This window comes from Rhincodon typus, chromosome 29, assembly GCF_021869965.1.
Source record: "Rhincodon typus isolate 14 chromosome 29, sRhiTyp1.1, whole genome shotgun sequence".
Taxonomy (NCBI): Eukaryota; Metazoa; Chordata; class Chondrichthyes; order Orectolobiformes; family Rhincodontidae; genus Rhincodon; species Rhincodon typus.
The window spans coordinates 23,172,683-23,191,383 of record NC_063360.1 but is presented as its reverse complement, the minus strand read 5'-3'; the positions used below and the strand labels follow the sequence as shown (position 1 = coordinate 23,191,383).

Genomic DNA, 18,701 nt, shown 5'->3' with positions numbered 1-18,701 from the left:
GACGAGTTGGACCAAAGGGCCTGTTTCGATGCTGTACAGCCCAAGACTCTCTGACTCTATAAAGGCCTAAATTCCATTTGTTGCCTTAATGAGCTGCTGCACCTGCACGTTTCATACAGAACACCCAGATCCCTCTTCACTGTACTCTGTTTGGAGTCTCACTCATAAATTAGCATCATATTGAACCAGAGATAACACAGTGTGGAGCCAAGTACTTTAAGTGAGCAAACTCTGTTGGTCAGACTGATACTGGGGATCATTAAGGCATGAATTTGTTTCTAATCTTTCCAACAGCTGTTTTCACCAAGGGAATAATGATGCCAAAAGTTTTCTCGTTATATGAGTCATTTTAATGAGCTCACATTTCTTTCAAAGAAGTTTGATCTTTACACAAACAGTAATACAATAAGTAAAAATAAGGTTGAGCCAATCAAAATAAATCCTAACAAAAGGATTTGACCTTTAAAGTCAAGGTTTAACTCTGAAAGTTACTCTGTACCTTCATTTGATTTGGTGGAAATTTCTTGCAAATCCTTTGATGTCAGCAGCAATCACAAAGGGAGACCAGAAACTGTAACTTGGGTTTTGCTCATTTTTCTCATTTATTTTCAACTCATGGAACACAGCAACCAAACTGTTATTTCTCAAATTCACTCCCAATTATTTTTAAAGTCTCAATACACTTTTCAGTGAAATATCATACCCCACCATCAATCCCAATCCTAACTGTGGCTTCTACTTTTTATGTTGATAATAATGTAATTCAAATCATTCTCCCCTTTAGGCCTTCCAGCATTTATTTGGCAGGTAGTTCACAATTTTTGACTCAAGCAATCCAGGAATACCAAACCCCGCCTCCCCAAGATAAATTCCTGCTTTTTGCTGATCTTAGCTGGAACAATGCCAACGGTGCCACAGTCCAGGAGTCAAGAAGGGAAAACTATTTAGGTTTTCCATGCCTGGACACTGTCCAATGCTATCTCTGTTGACAAGTCCACAATAGGCTTGGCCAAGCTGCACCCAGCAATCAAATAGCCTGTGGGCATTTCTCATCAACTTGCACATTGGAGTGACCACACACGTTAGCTAACAGAAGGCAATAGGTGCTGGTTAAGCAAGAGAGGCAGCAGGAATGTCTTCAGTTGGGGGAATAGAATTAACAATGACAGCATAACTGCAAAAGGAGAACAGGTTTGGTGACTTTTCCAGTCTACTTTGCACACCGTTTCCAATTTCCAAACCTGGCACCATTTTTACAAATTTCAGAAGGGAGAGTGGCGACTGAGTTTGTAAAGGTCCTCACTGTAAAATGGTGGCTCTCTTTGTGAAGAAAGAATACTTGCAGCTTGGGTCAAACCAAGTGCAAGCTCATCTGTTAGCAGTCTGATTATTTCCTGTGCACTTCCTCTGTCTGTTGCACATTTTCATGAGGAACCCATTTCCTACAGTTGTTTTATCTGATACCTACTGTTAAGTGCAGCAGATCTGCAGAAGAAAATGGCAGCTTCAAAAAGCTCCACTGTTCTCTCTGTGGTTGCCCTGGGTTAATTTTAAACAATGAAAGCTTCACTTCATGTCACCTTTCTGTTTCTTTTTCCGACAGCTGCACTGAAACGCAAGTGCGCAAAACATATTTTCTTTTGCAGACCTTTTAAATGAGAAAACATTCCTCATCGGTCAAGATGTGTGAAAATAATGGATGCCGTAACTATTAAAAATAGATCGAGCCAAGGGGATGGTGGAATGGGAGGGTGGTTAAAGTGAAGGGGACACGGGTCTTTTCCTCCAGTGGCAGAGATCTCGTTGCTGGGGCAATGCAGATGTACCACCTATTCAAAGTGGAAGTCATCATAAACTCAGAAGATTAGAGAGAGACGGATGAATGGTGGGGAGTTTAACCTTGGCTGAGGGGTGAGGGTGAAAAGCAGGACTTTCATATTGACCTCAGCTGGGACACAAATTTAAACCTCATGGTTGGCATCTCTCTACATCGCAAACTAGCTATCAAGTCAAGTGATCTAACGAGCCTCCTCCCCATTTATTATAGCAGGACTAGCAGGTCAAATTATGACAATAAGTTTGCATCATATTTCCTTAAATACAGAGGGTGGAGAGTAATCTAAATGAGGTGCCTAAAACATTAAAATATTGACTGAGAAAAGATAAATAATGGAATAAAATTTTCCTACCAGAGGAAATAAAATGGGTGTACTCTTCAATTGTGAGCTAGGTCACATTGCAGGGTTTTAAAACAGGAGAAGCACTTTCACAAAAATTTGGAACTCTGCTCATCAAAAGGCTGCGGACTTTGGAATAATTGGAACTTTTAAGATTGTGATCAGTCAATTTTTGTCAGTTATGGGCATCAAGGAATAATCAGAGTAATGGAGTCAATGTACATGATTTAACCAAACATCAGAAGAGGTTCCAGGCTTGAATGGGTTACGCCCGTTGCTATAATTTCTAATTTGATTACTTCATAAAACAATTGCTGAAGTCACAACTGTCCTTGCTGAAAAGTTGCAAAACTCAAAAGGTACATCTCTTTTGAAGAATTAGGAATAGCTGGGCTTCCCTGGTGGCTCATCACGTTTGTCCAGTGATTAGTTAAGGGATACGGACCAAGAGAGTTCAAGGTATGCCACCTGATGATTTCACTCAGTCTGGTCACTACAATTTACCTCAGTCCCTTTGAAATTCTGAAGAAAAATATTATTGAAGCTTCTCATTTCTCACCGTTAATTAGAACTCCCGACAGAACTGATCAAACATGGAAGCTCAAGTGAGGACAGTGTCTTGAGTTTTCAGATTTCTTGTAGTAACACAGCTCAAACATTCATTACCAAGATGATTAATAGCTTCTACTACAGGCTACTGATGCACAATCAGCTCCTCATGGTTTTATTGTGGCAAAGAGCCAGTGAGAAGGGAGAACACTAATGTAGATGGAGTCATAGAGTCATACAACATGGAAACAGATCCTTCAGTCCAGCAAGTCAATACTGAGCGTGTTCCCAAAATAAATTAGTCCCACTTGCCTGCATTTGGTCCATATCCCCCCAAACCTTTCCTATTCATGAACTTATCCAAATGTCTTTTAAATGTTGTAATTGTACCTGCATCTAGAACTTCCTCTGGCAGTTCATTGTACACACTAACCATTCTATGTAAAAAAGTTCCACCTCACGTCCTTTTTAAATCTTTTTCCTCTCACTTTAAAAACACACCCCCTTGTTATGAAAGACTTTTGCTACTCATCTTATCTATGGTCCCCATGATTTTATAAACCACTATAAGGTCACCCCTCAACCTTCTCAGCTCCAGTGAAAAAAGTCCCAGCTTATTTTTATAACTGAAACGCTCCATTCCCAGCAACATCCTGGTAAATCTTTCCTGAACCCTCTCCAATTTAATAACAGCCTTCCTATAACTGGAACTGCACACAGTACTCTAGTTGGGGCCTCACCAACATCCTGTACAACCTCAACCTGACATCCCACCTCCTATACTCTAAGCAATGACGGCAAGCATGCTAAACATCTTCTTAACCATCCTGTCTACCTGTGACATAAATTTCAAAGAATTATGTACCTAAACCCCGAGGTCTCTCTGTTCTCCAACACTACCCAGGGACCTACCATTAACTGTACAAGTCCTGCCCTTATTTGTGTTACTAAAATGCAATACCTCTCATTTATCCAAACTAAACTCCATCTGTCACTCATTAGCCTAGTTGATCAAGATCTCTTTGTAATCTTTGATAACCTTCTTCAATGTCTACAATGCCACCAATTTTGGTGTCATCTGCAAACTTACTAACCATGCCTCCTATATTCTCATCCAAATTGTTTATATAAATGACAAACATAAACAGGCTCAGTACCGATCCCTGTGGCACACTGTTGGTCACCGGCCTCCAGTCCAAAACACCACACCCCACCACTTCCCTCGTCTCCTACCGTAAATCCAATCATGCATCCACATAGCAAGCTCACCCTGAATCCCATGTGATCTAATTTTACTAATTAGTCTACCATGCGGAACCTTATCAAAGGCTTTATTAAAGTCCGAGTAAACAACAACTACTGCTCTGCCCTCAATTTTTTTGGTTACTTCCTCAAAAAACTCAACCAAGTTTGTGAGAGACAATTTCTCTTGCACAAAGCCATGCTGACTATCCCTAATCATTCCATGCCTCTCCAAATGCATGTAAGTCCTATCTATCAGAATCACTTCCTTTCTTAAATAAAGGCACGTTAGCCTCCAATACCTCACCCCTAGCTATAGACGATACAAATGTTTCTGCAGGAGCCCCACAATTTCCTCCCTAGCTTCTCACAAAGTCCTGGGATACACTTGATCAGGTCCCGGAGATTTATCAACCTTTATGTTTTCTAAGACCTCCAGCATTTCCTCTTCTGTAATGTGAACAGTTTGCAAAACATCAATATGTATTTCCTCCTGAGTTCTCTAGCCTCCAATTATTTCTCCACAGTAAAAACTGACGTGAAATATTCATCTAATAATTCTCCCATCTCCTGAGGTTCAATGCAAAGACAACATTGTTGATCTTTAAGGGGCCCTACTCTCTCTCTAGTTGATAAGATGAAACAGCCATGAAGTTAAAAAAACAGTCAGAGCTAAAAATAAACAAAAATAAAAACAGTGAGTGCTGGAGAAACCCAGCAGGTCTGGCAGCATTTGTGGAGACAGAAACGAAGTTAACGTTTCAAGTCTGATGTGACTCATTTTCAGAAATGTGGATGCGTAGAAAAGTGTAGGGCAGAAAATACTTTTGCAAGGTAGTGTCTGCATAGTACTTCTATAGCAGAGGGATGTTTAAACCTTCGCAAACAGAAAATGCAACAGGTGGTAAAGTATTTTGTTGATTTACATCAGTCATTAAAAGAAAACCTTTCTGAAATGAAATGCATTTGAGATCAAGCCATTAAGAATAAACTGAAAGCACAGGAAATGTACATGTGGCTGTTAATTTAAAAAAATGGAGGATGGGGATTTCATTTTCAGTCTTCAGTGATTCACTCTGAACTTGAATGCGTAATATCTGGGAAAAATGGGCTCAAAAGCAGCAAACTGTAAGATTGCTAGAGTGACAGGGAGATAAAAATATCCCCTCAAATTAAAATGTACAGCCTGTGTGTCAAAATGAAGGAAATTTGGAGCACAAGTAATTCAGTAGTTTCTCATACCAGCTTTCTCTGTGCCCGATGCCACTGTTCTTTAATTTCTTTTCTGCGCTTTTCGTGATCCAGCCTTCTTCCAGCTAATGGCTATGTTAAAAAAAAAGACAAAGACAATTTCACAAATTCAGCACGAATACCTCTTGCACACATTGCTGATATAATACAATGTTATTGAGCTAAATTCCCTTCAAAGTTGGAACCCAAAGGATCTGCAAGTTCAGTGGGTAGGACTCAAACTTGCCAGGATTGTGCCCGGCTTTTCTCTTCTGCCATTTTCTGTGGGATGAAGATCAGCAGCTGGACCAGTGAAGCAGGAGTCAATGGTTAGAAATGGAACCAGTTGTGGAAGTGGATCATGGGTGAACATGATTGAAGAAGATGAGGAGGGTCTACAGAAGCCTGGGGCTGTTAAGGTCTCCTATTCCTTCACAAGATGGATTTTCTTAGCCTTCTCAGTCATCTTCTGGGTCTACTGCTACTCAACCAAGTACTTGACTTCTGTTGTTTGTGGCAAAGCCCAAACTAAGTGACAAATGCAGACATGAGATACAAATAGCACTGGGGTCTGAATGGCACCATGAGGCTATTGTATTCTAACATGATTCTTGCCTGTTCCAGACACGGCTCTTAATAATGTGTGTGGCACAACACTGGGAACATGTTGCTCACTGCTGAGGTGTGAACCCTGTTCTCATCTGATATGAAAAGGTATAAATTTGTTGACCTTTGGGTTTGGTCTGAGCTGACTGATCCAAAATCAGAAATTCATTTCTAACAGTAAATGATGAAATACACCCACAGCTGGGCTTCAAATACAACAGGTGAATGAATTTTGTTTCATACTGCTATGAGAGATCATATGAGCACAAGCTTAATAAGCTTCAAAATGACAGTAATGACTAGGTAGAAGCTGTCACAGGCTGATGAATACTGGGTACAAAGAAAGCCACTAATGTCAAGTCAAATACCCTTTCAATTAGAGCTCTTTGGCAAAAATTCAGATTGAAAGGCATTAGACCACAAGAACATAAAATACAGGAGCAGAATTGGGCCATTTCGCCCATCGGGTCTGCTCTGTCATTTGATCACGGTTGAGAGGTTTCTCAATCCCATTGTCCTGCCTTCTCTCCATAATCCTTGATTCTCTTATTAATCAAGAACCTCTCTCTCTCTCTGTGTCTTAAAATGCACTCAAAGATATGGCCTCCACAGCCCTCTGCGGCATTGAGTTCCGACAGATTAACCACCCTCTGGCTGAAGAAATTCCTCTTCAGTTCTCAGTCCTAAAGGGTCAGTCGTTTAGAAGTCATTTAATGCTGTGCAACAATTAACCCATTGTAATTTATGGATTCTTGTTCTGGAGTGGATCTGGTTACCTGGAGGAAGGTTTGGTTCTGAAGAATGTTAACTCCTTGTATCATGCTTTGTCCAAAATCCAGGTCCTGTTCCAGTGCCAGCGAGTAAATTGACAGAAAAGGCACATGATACTAAACAAACAAAGCACTGATGTTAAAATAGAAGTCTCAAAGAGGATATAGAGTGAAGCACCATGTCATAATGTAAGTTATATAAAATGTTCCATCATATGAATGAAAGCTATGGTTATAACACTGACTGGACTGATGCACTACTCATTGCCTCTGAAGTTTAAAATTAAGGTACTATGGGATAAATCCTATATCTTTTTATGCTTTCTTTAGTTTTGCTGCTTTTAGTACAATGGTGAGATACTGATCAGATTAGTTCAGCCAATTCTCTTAAATTCCTATAGTCTATGTGTTGTAGGTAGAAAGGAAGTTCTAGGACAAAGGAATCACCAAACATTTCCAAGACATGGTGAGGTACAATTTTGAGGGAATCTTGCAGCCAGTTTTTTCCCATATGTCTGCTGTCCTTGGAATTTGAAGTGGTAAAGGACATAGGTTTGAAAGGTCTCACTGAAGATACCTTGACAAGTTGGCATGATGCATCTTGTAGATGGTACACATTGCAGCAAGAATGCAGCAGTGGAGCAGGGAGTGAATGTTGAAGGTGGTGGATGGGTGCCAATCAAGCAAGCTGCTGTTTCCTGGATGATACTGAGATTCTCAAGTATTGATGAAGTTGCATTCTCCCAGGCAAACAGGGAGTATTCTTCCAAACCCCTGACCTGTGCCTTGTGGATGATGGAAAAACTGTGAACAGTCAGGAAGTGAGCTACTCGCCACAGAATTCCCAACCTCTAACCTGCTTGTGACCACAGTTTTTGCAATTCTCTCAAAATGGATTATCTCAGAAGCACAAGTCTCAATATAAATTGCTGGACTGCGGTATGAAGTGGATGTTTGTAGAGATACAACATAATGAGATTTGTACACTACCTACACATCATCACATACGGCTGCTGTAGGGGTACAAATCCAGAAGTAAATTGAATTATGATCTGCTTCTTTAGTGCACTTTAAAATTTAACAGTAAGCACTGTCCTACTTCCAATCCTGCTCTTATTCATTCATGTCCATTTCCTTACCTCTTGGGTAATAGTGTTTTTACACGTGTGGATCAGTTTTGTCAGCCCTTTGGCAAAATCCATTTCTGCAGAAAAATCATAAAGTGCTTCTGTCATAAACAAGGAAGTGTGTAATCACACAGCGTTTTATATATATTCGTTCACTTTATACTGATGATGTTTCTTATTAAATTCATTCACTCCTAAATACTATCCACACAAATACCTGGAGGGCACAATGAGGCAGTGGGGAAAGAGAAGAGCACTATCAGGCATCTACTGTAGGCTGGTTTGATCTCCTTCCGTTGACTAGGCCGAATAGCATAATCCCATTGTGGTTTCTACTTCAGTCCATCTACTACTGAAACACTCATCCATGTCAATGGCATCTCCATGTCAATCTAGTCCAACGTTCTGCTTACTCCCACTTCCTTCTTCCAGCCTCTGTAAACAATCAGCTCAAGAAACAATTTGCTTCCCATAATCTACTCAAAAATCAGTTCTTGTCAGCATATCACATTGGCTAAAATATTACATTCTCCACTCTGCATTTAAATCCCTCAGCGGCTTCACTATCACATTTCTGTTACTAAATGATGCATTGATGCAATGTTCCTACCACAAATTCTCTGATGCTCTGGCCTCATTTCTTCCTACCATTAGCAGCGAAGTGAACTGGGCCAAAAGATATCGGAAGCCTCTCTTCAATGCCTATTAATACATATAAATTCCACCTGTATTATACCTAAATTCCAACTCAATTGACTATGTTTTTTGTCACGTTCAATCCTAGTATCTTTTCCTCTGGCTTGACTTGGTGACATGTGTTTCTACCTTTAAGGTGCTATAGAAATGACAGCATTAGAAGCAATTATAATCTCTCTCCACAGCGAGAACTTCTGTACAATCCAGTATACTGGTTGCTCTAATACATAACTTGCCTTTGATCTCCGCTCACTGTTAAATCCAATTGTTTGGTCACCTGTAGATATTGACCAAGGTTGCAAGTGACTGGTAACTATTTTGATAAGAGTGACCAAAAACATCTTGCAATCTGGACTTTCCAAAACAGAAAGCACTACCCACAGGATGAGGTGTCCACATTGTTCTATGTCTCTTAGCCAGAATGTAACAATGACAAACCCAACATTCCCTCACCCAAAGCTGTTCTTTTCTCCAGGTAGGTGATCAGATCTTTCATGTACTTCGAAACGGTTTTGGCATATTGCAAAGCAGCTTCAACACCACCCTCAGATCTTTGAAGTATTATGTCCACTTCTTCTGCAGATAGACTGCCTAGAATCAGGAATAAACAGAAAGAAAGAGTGAGGAATAAAACACATTTGACTTATAGTGCTCCAGATAAAAGGATTCATTTTCTAATGGGTTTCATGTGGATTGCATGGACTCTTTGCTTTCTTAAAAGATTAGAGCCACTTTCGCAATGGTCAATGCTCAGGGAATGATCAGTTCCTACATGAAGTGGAGAGAACAAGGGATGGATTTATGTATCAGGTCTCTCCTCCAAATATTCTCTCCCAGAATTTCGATGGACAAGGCTTGGCCCATGTAGGACGCTGAAGTGGTCAACTCTCGTATTAAAATTCAGAAAGGCTGAGCTGAGACGATGAATTGCCGGTGGCCTGCCTCAGTTTGCTGTGTGTCAGATCGGGTGAAGTGAAGACCTGAAGGAGGGAAGCTCTGCTGCTGAACCGGGAGCTACAGATTTTGCAGGAACTGTTAGTGTGTAGTAAATTTAACCAGGCATCAGAGATCTTCATGGTGTCCTGGCTACTGCTTACCAGAAAGACCCAAAACCAGTGGGCAAATGTGCAGCTCAGAGTCCAACACTTAAACTCCTAACACAGCCTTGAGGTCCCAGTGTAAATGTCAAACAAGAGCCAAGTGCGTGTAGGGCCTGGGAGAAAGAGACTTAGTTGCAGCTCTAGACGTCCAGCAGCAACCAGTAAGGTGACAAATAAGAGGGGCAGAAAACCAAACCTCTTAATTATTTCCAAATGTCCATCACAGAACTGCCTCACGCAAGTTCCTACTTCTGATTTCTTGCAACAGTTTTGTTTCATAAGAGTCCATTGAGAGGATGGAAATCCATTTTCTAAACAGTTGGCTTCAACATCAGTGTACACTTTATAAATTGTTGCTTTCTGTTGGCTTCACTACACCCTGCCCAGTAATTACAAATGTTTAACCACTGTATTTCAACTACATTATGCACTGATGTAACACCTTGGATGTGGGATAATATCCCAAGGCAGTTCACACTGTGAAATCTGACACAGAGCCAAGAAAGGAAACAGTAGGACATGTGACCAAAGGTTCTTTTTGAACAGGTAGGTTTTAAAGAAGCATCTTAAAAGAGAGAGAGAGAAGAAGAATCACAGGGCTTTAGGGAGGGAATTACAGAGCTGGGGAAGTGAATTGTTTAGGCATTGGAGAAGAGGAGGAAATGGTGGTCAAGAAATCAGATTGGAATGAACAAAGAACAAAGAAAATTACAGCACAGGAACAGGCCCTTCGGCCCTCCAAGCCTGCGCCGATCCAGATCCTCCAGATCTAAACCTGTCACCTATTTTCCAAGGATCTGTATCCCTCTGCTCCCTGTCCATTCATGTATCTGTCTAGATACATCTTAAATGACGCTATCGTGCCCACCTCTACTACCTCCGCTGGCAACGTGTTCCAATCACCCACCACCCTCTGCGTAAAGAACTTTCCACGCATATCTCCCTTAAACTTTTCCCCTCTCACCTTGAAATTGTGACCCCTAGTAATTGAGTCCCCCACTCTGGGAAAAAGCTTCTTGCTATCCACCCTGTCCATACCTCTCGTGATTTTGTAGACCTCAATCAGGTACCCCCCTCAACCTCCGTCTTTCTAATGTAAATAGTCCTAATCTACTCAACCTCTCTTCATAGGATACAACGGACCTGAACACCCAGATCTCTTTGTGCATCAATTTTCCCCAGGGCTTTTCCATTTACCGTATAGTTCGCTCTTGAATTTGATCTTCCAAAATGCATCACCTCGCATTTGCCTGGATTGAACTCCATCTGCCATTTCTCCGCCCAACTCTCCAATCTATCTATATTCTGCTGCATTCTCCGACAGTCCCCTTCACTGTCTGCTACTCCACCAATCTTAGTGTCATCTGCAATCTTGCTAATCTGACCATCTATACCTTCCTCCAGATCACTTATGTATATCACAAACAACAGTGGTCCCAACACGGATCCCTGTGGAACACCACTGGTCACAGTTCTCCATTTTGAGAAACTCCCTTCCACTACAACTCTCTGTCTCCTGTTGCCCAGCCAGTTCTCTATCCATCTATCTGGACCCCATGCGACTTCACTTTCTCCATCAGCCTACCATGGGGAACATTATCAAATGCCTTACTGAAGAAGTCCATGCATATGACATCTACAGCCCTTCCCTCATCTATCAACTTTGTCACTTCCTCAAAGAATTCTATCAAGTTGGGAAGACATGACCTTCCCTGCACAAAACCATGCCGCCTATCACTAATAACACAGAAGAACACAGAATTCTTTGCAGATTAGAAAGCCAGAGGACATTCTAGCATTAGGGTTAGAGCAATAGGAGAGGAATACAACACCATGATAGAAGTTTTAATATTGAAGCCTCGGAATACTGGTAATATTTTAATGAATCTCCATTGCATCCTTGTACAGTCAATATCTCACTTTTAAAGTTGCAATACACAGAATAAGTACTCCATGGGGGAGGGGGGGGGTCTAAATAGGGCTTTGTGTGGTTAAAGCACAACCTTCTCTCCTTTCTAACTTAGCCCTCCTGTTGCAACGACAAACATCCAATCAGCATGCTTGATTTTTGTTTCCACTTAATAACTATATTTTAGTGATTGTGTACGCAGACCCCAAAACCTCTTTTAACTTCTATTGCTTCAAGTTAGAAAAGTGGAAGATCAGCAAAGGGGGCATTGGAACAGTCAAGTTAGAAGTTAATAAAGATAGCAATGAGGATTTCAAGAACAGATAGACTCATTTCTAGGTGAAGACAGGCAAGATGGCAAGAGATTGTATTATTGGTACACAGAATGCGAGATTGGGATCCACAGGGACACTGAAGGTTGGAGAAAGTGAATTCTGCCTGAACCAGTGACCAGTGATGGAATTGGTGCGAAAAGGAAATGACATTGTAATGGGGCACAGTCATCCCAATGTTCAACTGGAGATTTCAGCTCATCCCTGTTAGACAAGCAACCTGGCACGAGAGAGAGGTCAAGAGGGCTGGCAGTGTGTAGAGCTCAGTGTACATGTAGAATTTTGATATGTTTGTTGTCAGATGATGTTGTGGAGGGGTACTAGGGTTGCCCCAGTGGAGTATTTAGTTAATATGGTGTATTAATTTTGTTTTGAAAAGCTGTGTTTTTTAAAACAAGCAGTGGAGATTTGGCTTCTGGACAGGGAAAGGATCAGGGAGGGAAAGTTGGAAACTGGTGTTTGTCCAGCGCAGAGTTTGTGCAGAGTTACAATAAGACTCTTGTAAGTCTGTGAAAGTCTTTGCTGCCTCGTTCATTATGGATGTTGGTCTGTTAAACATACGTCACTTGTTACTTTGTGGCTTTCAGAAAAATGACTCTGTGTTTAGTCCATGCTGGCTAAAAGCCAAAGAGTATGTATTACCTGAATCACTGAACTCATCCTTGGCTTGTACCATATCACCTTGTACAGCAATTCCACCACAGAGATTCTCCATTGACTGAAAAAAAACACATCAGGAAATTAGACTTGTGCACAGATAAGTGAAGTGAGTAGTCAGGTAAAGTACCAAGGTGTACTTCCACCTCATCATCTTCGAATAACCATCTTCTGCAAATATGAATGAGCAAGTTGTAAGGCATCGAGCCTGACCTTTCAATCAGCCACAATATTCACAATAGAAAATACAAAACATTCCAGAATGGGATTTAGCCCAGTACTTTGTTAAGGTTCTGCTTGAATTCTAATTTACCCTCCTCAGTAAAACTGCATTGCTGCAAAAACATTAAAAATGTTGCATCTCCCATTCCCTGGAAGAAACTAACAAACAAAACCAATGGCAGTGGAATTTTAATTTCTGGTTTGCTTTTGTTGAAAGTCAACATTTTTGAATTCTGACAGACAGCAACTATTTGCGTTCATTACCAATAGTGATGCTTAAGCCACATATAGATCAGATTTTTTGTATCACTACTGTGCAAAGAAAAATCTAAAAAAAAACTACCCTGGAGAAGTGATTCAACAGAAGAGCATTATGTCCAGCTCAAATGGAATAACATGTTGCTATTGCAGGCAACTTAAGCTGCAAAACTCTTCGGCTCCTTGAATTAATCTTTTGTTGATGGTGATGCAAAATGCTTCATGCTTCTATTTTCAGTTCAAGCTAATTTAGTTTTTGAGTTCTAAGTTTCATTCTTATTTGAACCTCAAACTGCTCAGCCAAGTCTCTTCTAATGAAGGTTCCCACCAAATTGTGTATTATTCTCTATCTCAGATATTGGTTGAACTGCTGCCTTTTCCATCGTTTTCAGATTTCCAGCATTTGCAGTTTTCCTTATTGCAATACGAGATAAAACTGGTTGAGTTCGGAGTTAAGGTTGGGTTAGGTGGGTTAGACATGGGAAATGCAGGGGTAGGGGAATGGGACTGGGTGGGATGGTCTTTGGTGGGCAGTGTGGACTTGTTGGGCTAAATAGCCTGTTTCCACACTGTAGGGATTCTATGATTCTATGAAATGCACCCACAGGCATGCAGAGATATATGCGTTGTGTTGACATAGACTTACCCAGACCACACTCAGAGAAACACACAATGAGACACACATACTGATACTCTCACTCACTCACACACATAAATATATATGTGCATAAATATACACCCCTCATAAATCTGCTGGAAAATTCAGAAAAGCTCCCCTGGGTTAGAGCTATTTTTAGGCTAAAAAGCAGTCAGATATTAGTGAATACTTAGTATATTTTGAGCATGCATCTTGTATCTTGCAGTACATGTGTTAATTTCCTCTCCCACTGTCTCTTTCACCTGTCTTGATGAACTCTACAGAACTACAAGATTATACCTTTATGGCTGTTGGTAATGATCTGCCACTGATACCATCTTTAGTGGAGCTTTTGGGGGCTGGTTCAGTTGGAATATCAAAGTGAACTCAAGTCATGGGGATGAAGTGTGGCAAAACAAACAAAAACAAAATAAAAATATACTGTAGCCAAAAAAGCCTTTCATAAAAATTGCACAGCCAATTTTTCACTGAGAAAAGAAATAGCACTTAAATTTTTATTGCAATGTGTGGGCTATTTTCACCCTGCTGGATGTATTTGTATAATACAGTGCTTTGAAGCTATACAAGATGGTTAAGAACAATATTAATACCAACAGGAAGCAGACGGGAGGCATTTTGAATTTTTCATGCAACAAGTACATTCTCCATCCTAATTACATACCTCAACACACATTCACCCAGGTACACGACAATATACTGCAAACATACTAGTATCTATCACTGACGACACCTTGTGAATTCAAAATTTCCTCACCTTAGGGAGCAGTAAGAGGGGTCATCCTGAGGTTAAAAGAATTTCTCTGTACCCGAGCTACACACGTCTTTGACAGTGACCAGAGTGTCTGCGGAATTCACTGAGTTCGAATTATTCTCAGTCTCCGAATTAAGGTTGAAGAGATGACCACAAAAAAAAAGTCACCTGCTCCTAATCTCTATCCAGTGACAGTACAATGTGCAAGTCTGCAATCATCCTCTGTCCCTACAGAAGACAAGAGATACTTGGAGGAGCTGCATCCTCAGAAGGGATATGCGCTCTGAGAGGAGAAAAAGGGGAAAAAAAAACTAAACGAAGCAGCAAGGGTGTTACCATCTTTGTAACAACATTAAATGCTTGGAGAACATTTTGACCAAATCAGACTGTAGTTGACTCGATGTCGCTGTAGTTTGAAGAATGTGAAAGGACACCTTGTGCTTGAACTGTAAGTTAAGTGCAGCAATGGAGTTGCATTATTTCATTATTGCATTATTTCCTCAGCTAAAAATGATGGCTCACTAATGACAGTATTAACTTCTTAAGACAAAAAGTTTATTTCATTTCTACCTTAGTGGAAACATTCAGACTCTTTGGAAATTTGACGGGATACACCCAACTCCAGAAGGTCAGGAAAATCAAACAAAATGAGAAAATATTTTTGGCAGGGCTGGACAACAATTGATGCGATGTGATCATGTTGTCACCACTAGAATGCTTCAATTCACAGGGCTACTGCTATCAGCACGATTTCTTTCAGAAACATTCATGTCAAACCCATCCTATTTCATGGTGTCAACCATGTGACACTGCCTTTCATGTTTGTAGGCAGGAAACAAAACTACAGCAACATCTCTGTTCACCGACTGTTGCTGAAACGGTGTCTGTAGTGAGGGCCTTCACCTCACTATTTAAGAATAAACTTGTGACAAGTGCAACTGCGGCTTTACTGCCAGGGTAACCTCGCAGGGAAAGGAGTTAGGAGTCAGAAGACACCCAAAGGTCTCAAATTTTTTTTTATATTTCCTGGCAAGGCCAAGATGAACAAAAATGTTACTCCCAAAGTTTTACTCTTCTGTGCCTCTACTCCAGCAAGTCATTTCCCCTTCCCCACCACACCCCTCCATCCCCTTCCCTGCCTGCTTGCTCAAGTGATGAAGATTGTTTCCCAGTGACAGTGTGCTACACTTTACATTGTTCTGCTGTCTATAAGAAAGGGCGAAATAGGAGCAAGGGCAGCAAAAGGCCATTCAGCCCACTGCACCTGCTTTGCCAATCAATAAGATCAGGATTGATCTATTTGAAGTCGTAACTTCACTTTCCAGCCTGCTGCCCTTGCAGCTCCACCCTCAAATAAACATTTTACTCCCTTGTCAAATTGAAAGAGTTACAGTGGAAAAACCCACTGCAGGAGCCATGCAAGTGAGGCCCAGTATTCCCACATCTCAGATGCCACTCTGTTAAAATTAGAGCTATATTTCAGCTCCCAATCCAAATGGCTCATTTACAGGCATGTGCCACTTTAAAGGTAATGTAACCAATTTGCTATCCTCAGCTGATCTATAATCAGTGCTTCTGAAAGGCCATTTACACTGTATGTGAAAATTCACTTATGCAGTGACGACAATGCTAATCTTGTTAACAAGAACTTGTGCAGCACCTTTAACATAGTAAAAGCACCCAAAGATGCTTTATAGAAGCATAATCACAAAAACAATGTTAAATAACAGAAGGACCGCTTTGCAGAACACCTACGCTCGGTTCGCACTAAACAACTGCACCTCCCAGTCACGAACCATTTCAACTCCCCCTCCCATTCCGCAGACGACATGTCCATCCTGGGCCTCCTGCAGTGCCACAAACATGTTACCCGAAGGTTGCAGGAACAGCAACTCATATTCTGCTTGGGATTCCCTGCACCCCAATGGTATCAATGTGGACTTCACAAGCTTCAAAATCTCCCCTCCCCCTACCGCATCCCAAAACCAGCCCAGCTTGTCCCCGCCTCCCTAACCTGTCCTTCCTCCCACCTCAAGCCCCACCCCCATCTCCTACCTACTAACCTCATCCTGCCCCCTTGACCTGTCCGTCCTCCCTGGACTGACCTATCTCCTCCCTAACTCCCCACCTACACTCACCTTTACTGGCTCCATCCCCGCCTCTTTGACTGGTCTGTCTCCTCTCCACCTATCTTCTCCTCTATCCACCTTCTATCCGCCTCCCACTCTCTCCCTATTTATTTCAGAACCCCCTTCCCCTCCCCCATTTCTGAAGAAGGGTCTAGGCCCGAAACGTCAGCCTTCCTGCTCCTCTGATGCTGCTTGGTCATCCAGCTCTACACCTTGTTATCTCAGAAGGAGATACGAAGTGGGTGATGAAAATTTCAAAGAGGTTTATTTTAAGAATGGGCTTAAAAGAAAAGGGGAGTTTAAGGACAACTCCAGAGGGTGAATTTGTTGGCTGAAAGTGCAATTAACAAATGGAGGGGTGTTTCAGAGACCAGTGACAGAAGGCTGGGATAGAGGGGTCTATGGAAATAGGGATAAGGAGGCCATGGAGAGACACTCCATCTTGCAAATTGAATATTCAGTTATAAATGGTATGAAATTGTTCTTTTTAATCATAATTCTGAACAGAAACCTCCACCACTTAATTCTGGATGTTATCTTGGGTGGTTAAGAGGATTTACATTGAGGTTGTATAAACATTTGAAAGGAATCCTGCAGTGATGAACATACCTCAGGTTCAATATTGCCATAGCAATTTAATTGGGACCTAGTTTAGTTTCCAACCTGAAGATTGCTTTACAATAATTAACTGTATAAAGCAAGACAAAATTTAATTTTGTCTCCAAAATGTATAAGCACAATACAAAAAAGGTAAGCCATTTTGTAGAAGAATGGATTCTGTTTGTGGAACATGACCTCACATTGACCCAGACATTCCCAGATAAATCCGGTTGTTATTTAATTGCTTCATAGACATTAAAAAATTTTGCACAGAAACACTAGGAAGTCACTCAGCTTGAAAACTGAAGACAATGCATCAAGAATAAATCCCTCTAATGTACAACATCTGGAAATAAAAATCTTGCGAGTAAAGACCTTTGACTGACGCTCAATGCCATCTTCAGAGAGGTCATTTACAATTCTGGGGATTCAAAACTCTTGAGCAGAAATAATGGTCAGAATTTACAAAGCTTGACCAGAAGTGAATTGATAAAGATTAGACAAACAGCCTTTCACAAGTGGTTACTGCACACAGGCAAAGAGATCTTTGCAGCACATTGACTCATTCCATGAACTCACCCTGCATTTATCTGTTGGTGGTAATGATAACAGAGTACTGCTGTCCACCTCTCCCATGAGGAATTCAGAGACACTGCCAAAGAGGAAACAGTGATTAAGGCAACCAATAAAACGCAACCTTTACGTTTCTATTTGCATAGTTTAAAAAAGTTATCCTCCTACATAGTTAGATTTACTTCCCTTCACCAATGCTCTTGCCAGAAGATCAACTGGATATTTACTCCTGGATACTGCCTTATGACTAGTTAGCAAGGTATCCACAAGAACAGTTCGGGTTGACTCGCTCTCTGAATCTTTTCTCCCTGCAGTGTGGGATTTGCCTTTACTAAGCACCTTCTCCACCCGCCATCCCTCAGCCCTCCAGGGAAGTTGGGGATGTTTCTTCAGTAGGGACTCAAAAATCAATATTTCACCGTCATGCTGTAGGGTCCCTCGGATTCCATGTTAAAACACATCATTGCCTTCAAAGCTAAGGCTACAAGCGAGCACAGCAGGCGAGTACAGTACTTACTACAGCAGACCCACTTACAACAGTAATAATATGTCACAGACTACTCTCATTGTCCAAATTGTCCATATGCTAACACTTCATTGGTGAGCCATCCAAACCAAGACGTTCAGTCCTGTTCTCCTGTCTGTACTGAGTTAAGTGGTTTCCTCGACAAACAAAGGGTATGGTAATTGGCTTCAGCACTTCTTGGATATGAAAGGAGTAAAAAAAAATTTCAAAGGTTTCCAATCTCTGGGGTGAGGGAGAGACGATGCAATCATGTAAAGTGGGCAATGGAGTAGCAGTAGCCACTTCTGCGCATTTTTAAATTAATTGACACACCTTACACTATTAATATTGCAAAGAATAAATGGCACTCAAGTGTTACATACTGGCCTCTATTGGAATTGTTTGGGTATAGACAATAAGCAGGGACAGAAATAGCAATGATGTTTTACACAATGGCATAGTTGCTCAAGATGATGCACTAAATCTCTAGAACTGCCTCCATGGCCAAATATTTTATTACACTTAATTAAATTCCAGTCATTTATATCATTCCCCTCATTTGAATTTTGAAAGGTAACTCACAGCAAAAGGGCCATTAAAAGTCCAAGGT

At 41.1% G+C, this 18,701-nt stretch overlaps 1 protein-coding gene across 1 annotated transcript in view; it reads right to left on the bottom strand.

The window, feature by feature from the left end:
- The window catches only part of LOC109931454 (rho GTPase-activating protein 45), a 55,636-nt gene extending 37,919 nt beyond the window's left edge, over positions 1 to 17,717 (bottom strand). Inside the window, exons 1-6 of the mRNA XM_048614122.1 lie at positions 17,593 to 17,717; positions 12,381 to 12,456; positions 8,851 to 8,988; positions 7,714 to 7,778; positions 6,581 to 6,691; positions 5,211 to 5,291 (exon numbers count right to left, since the gene is read on the bottom strand). Of these exons, the coding sequence (XP_048470079.1) occupies positions 5,211 to 5,291; positions 6,581 to 6,691; positions 7,714 to 7,778; positions 8,851 to 8,988; positions 12,381 to 12,456; positions 17,593 to 17,649 (528 nt within the window). The 5' untranslated portion in view covers positions 17,650 to 17,717. The remainder of the gene's footprint in view (positions 1 to 5,210; positions 5,292 to 6,580; positions 6,692 to 7,713; positions 7,779 to 8,850; positions 8,989 to 12,380; positions 12,457 to 17,592) is intronic.
- Positions 17,718 to 18,701: the final 984 nt, after the last annotated feature.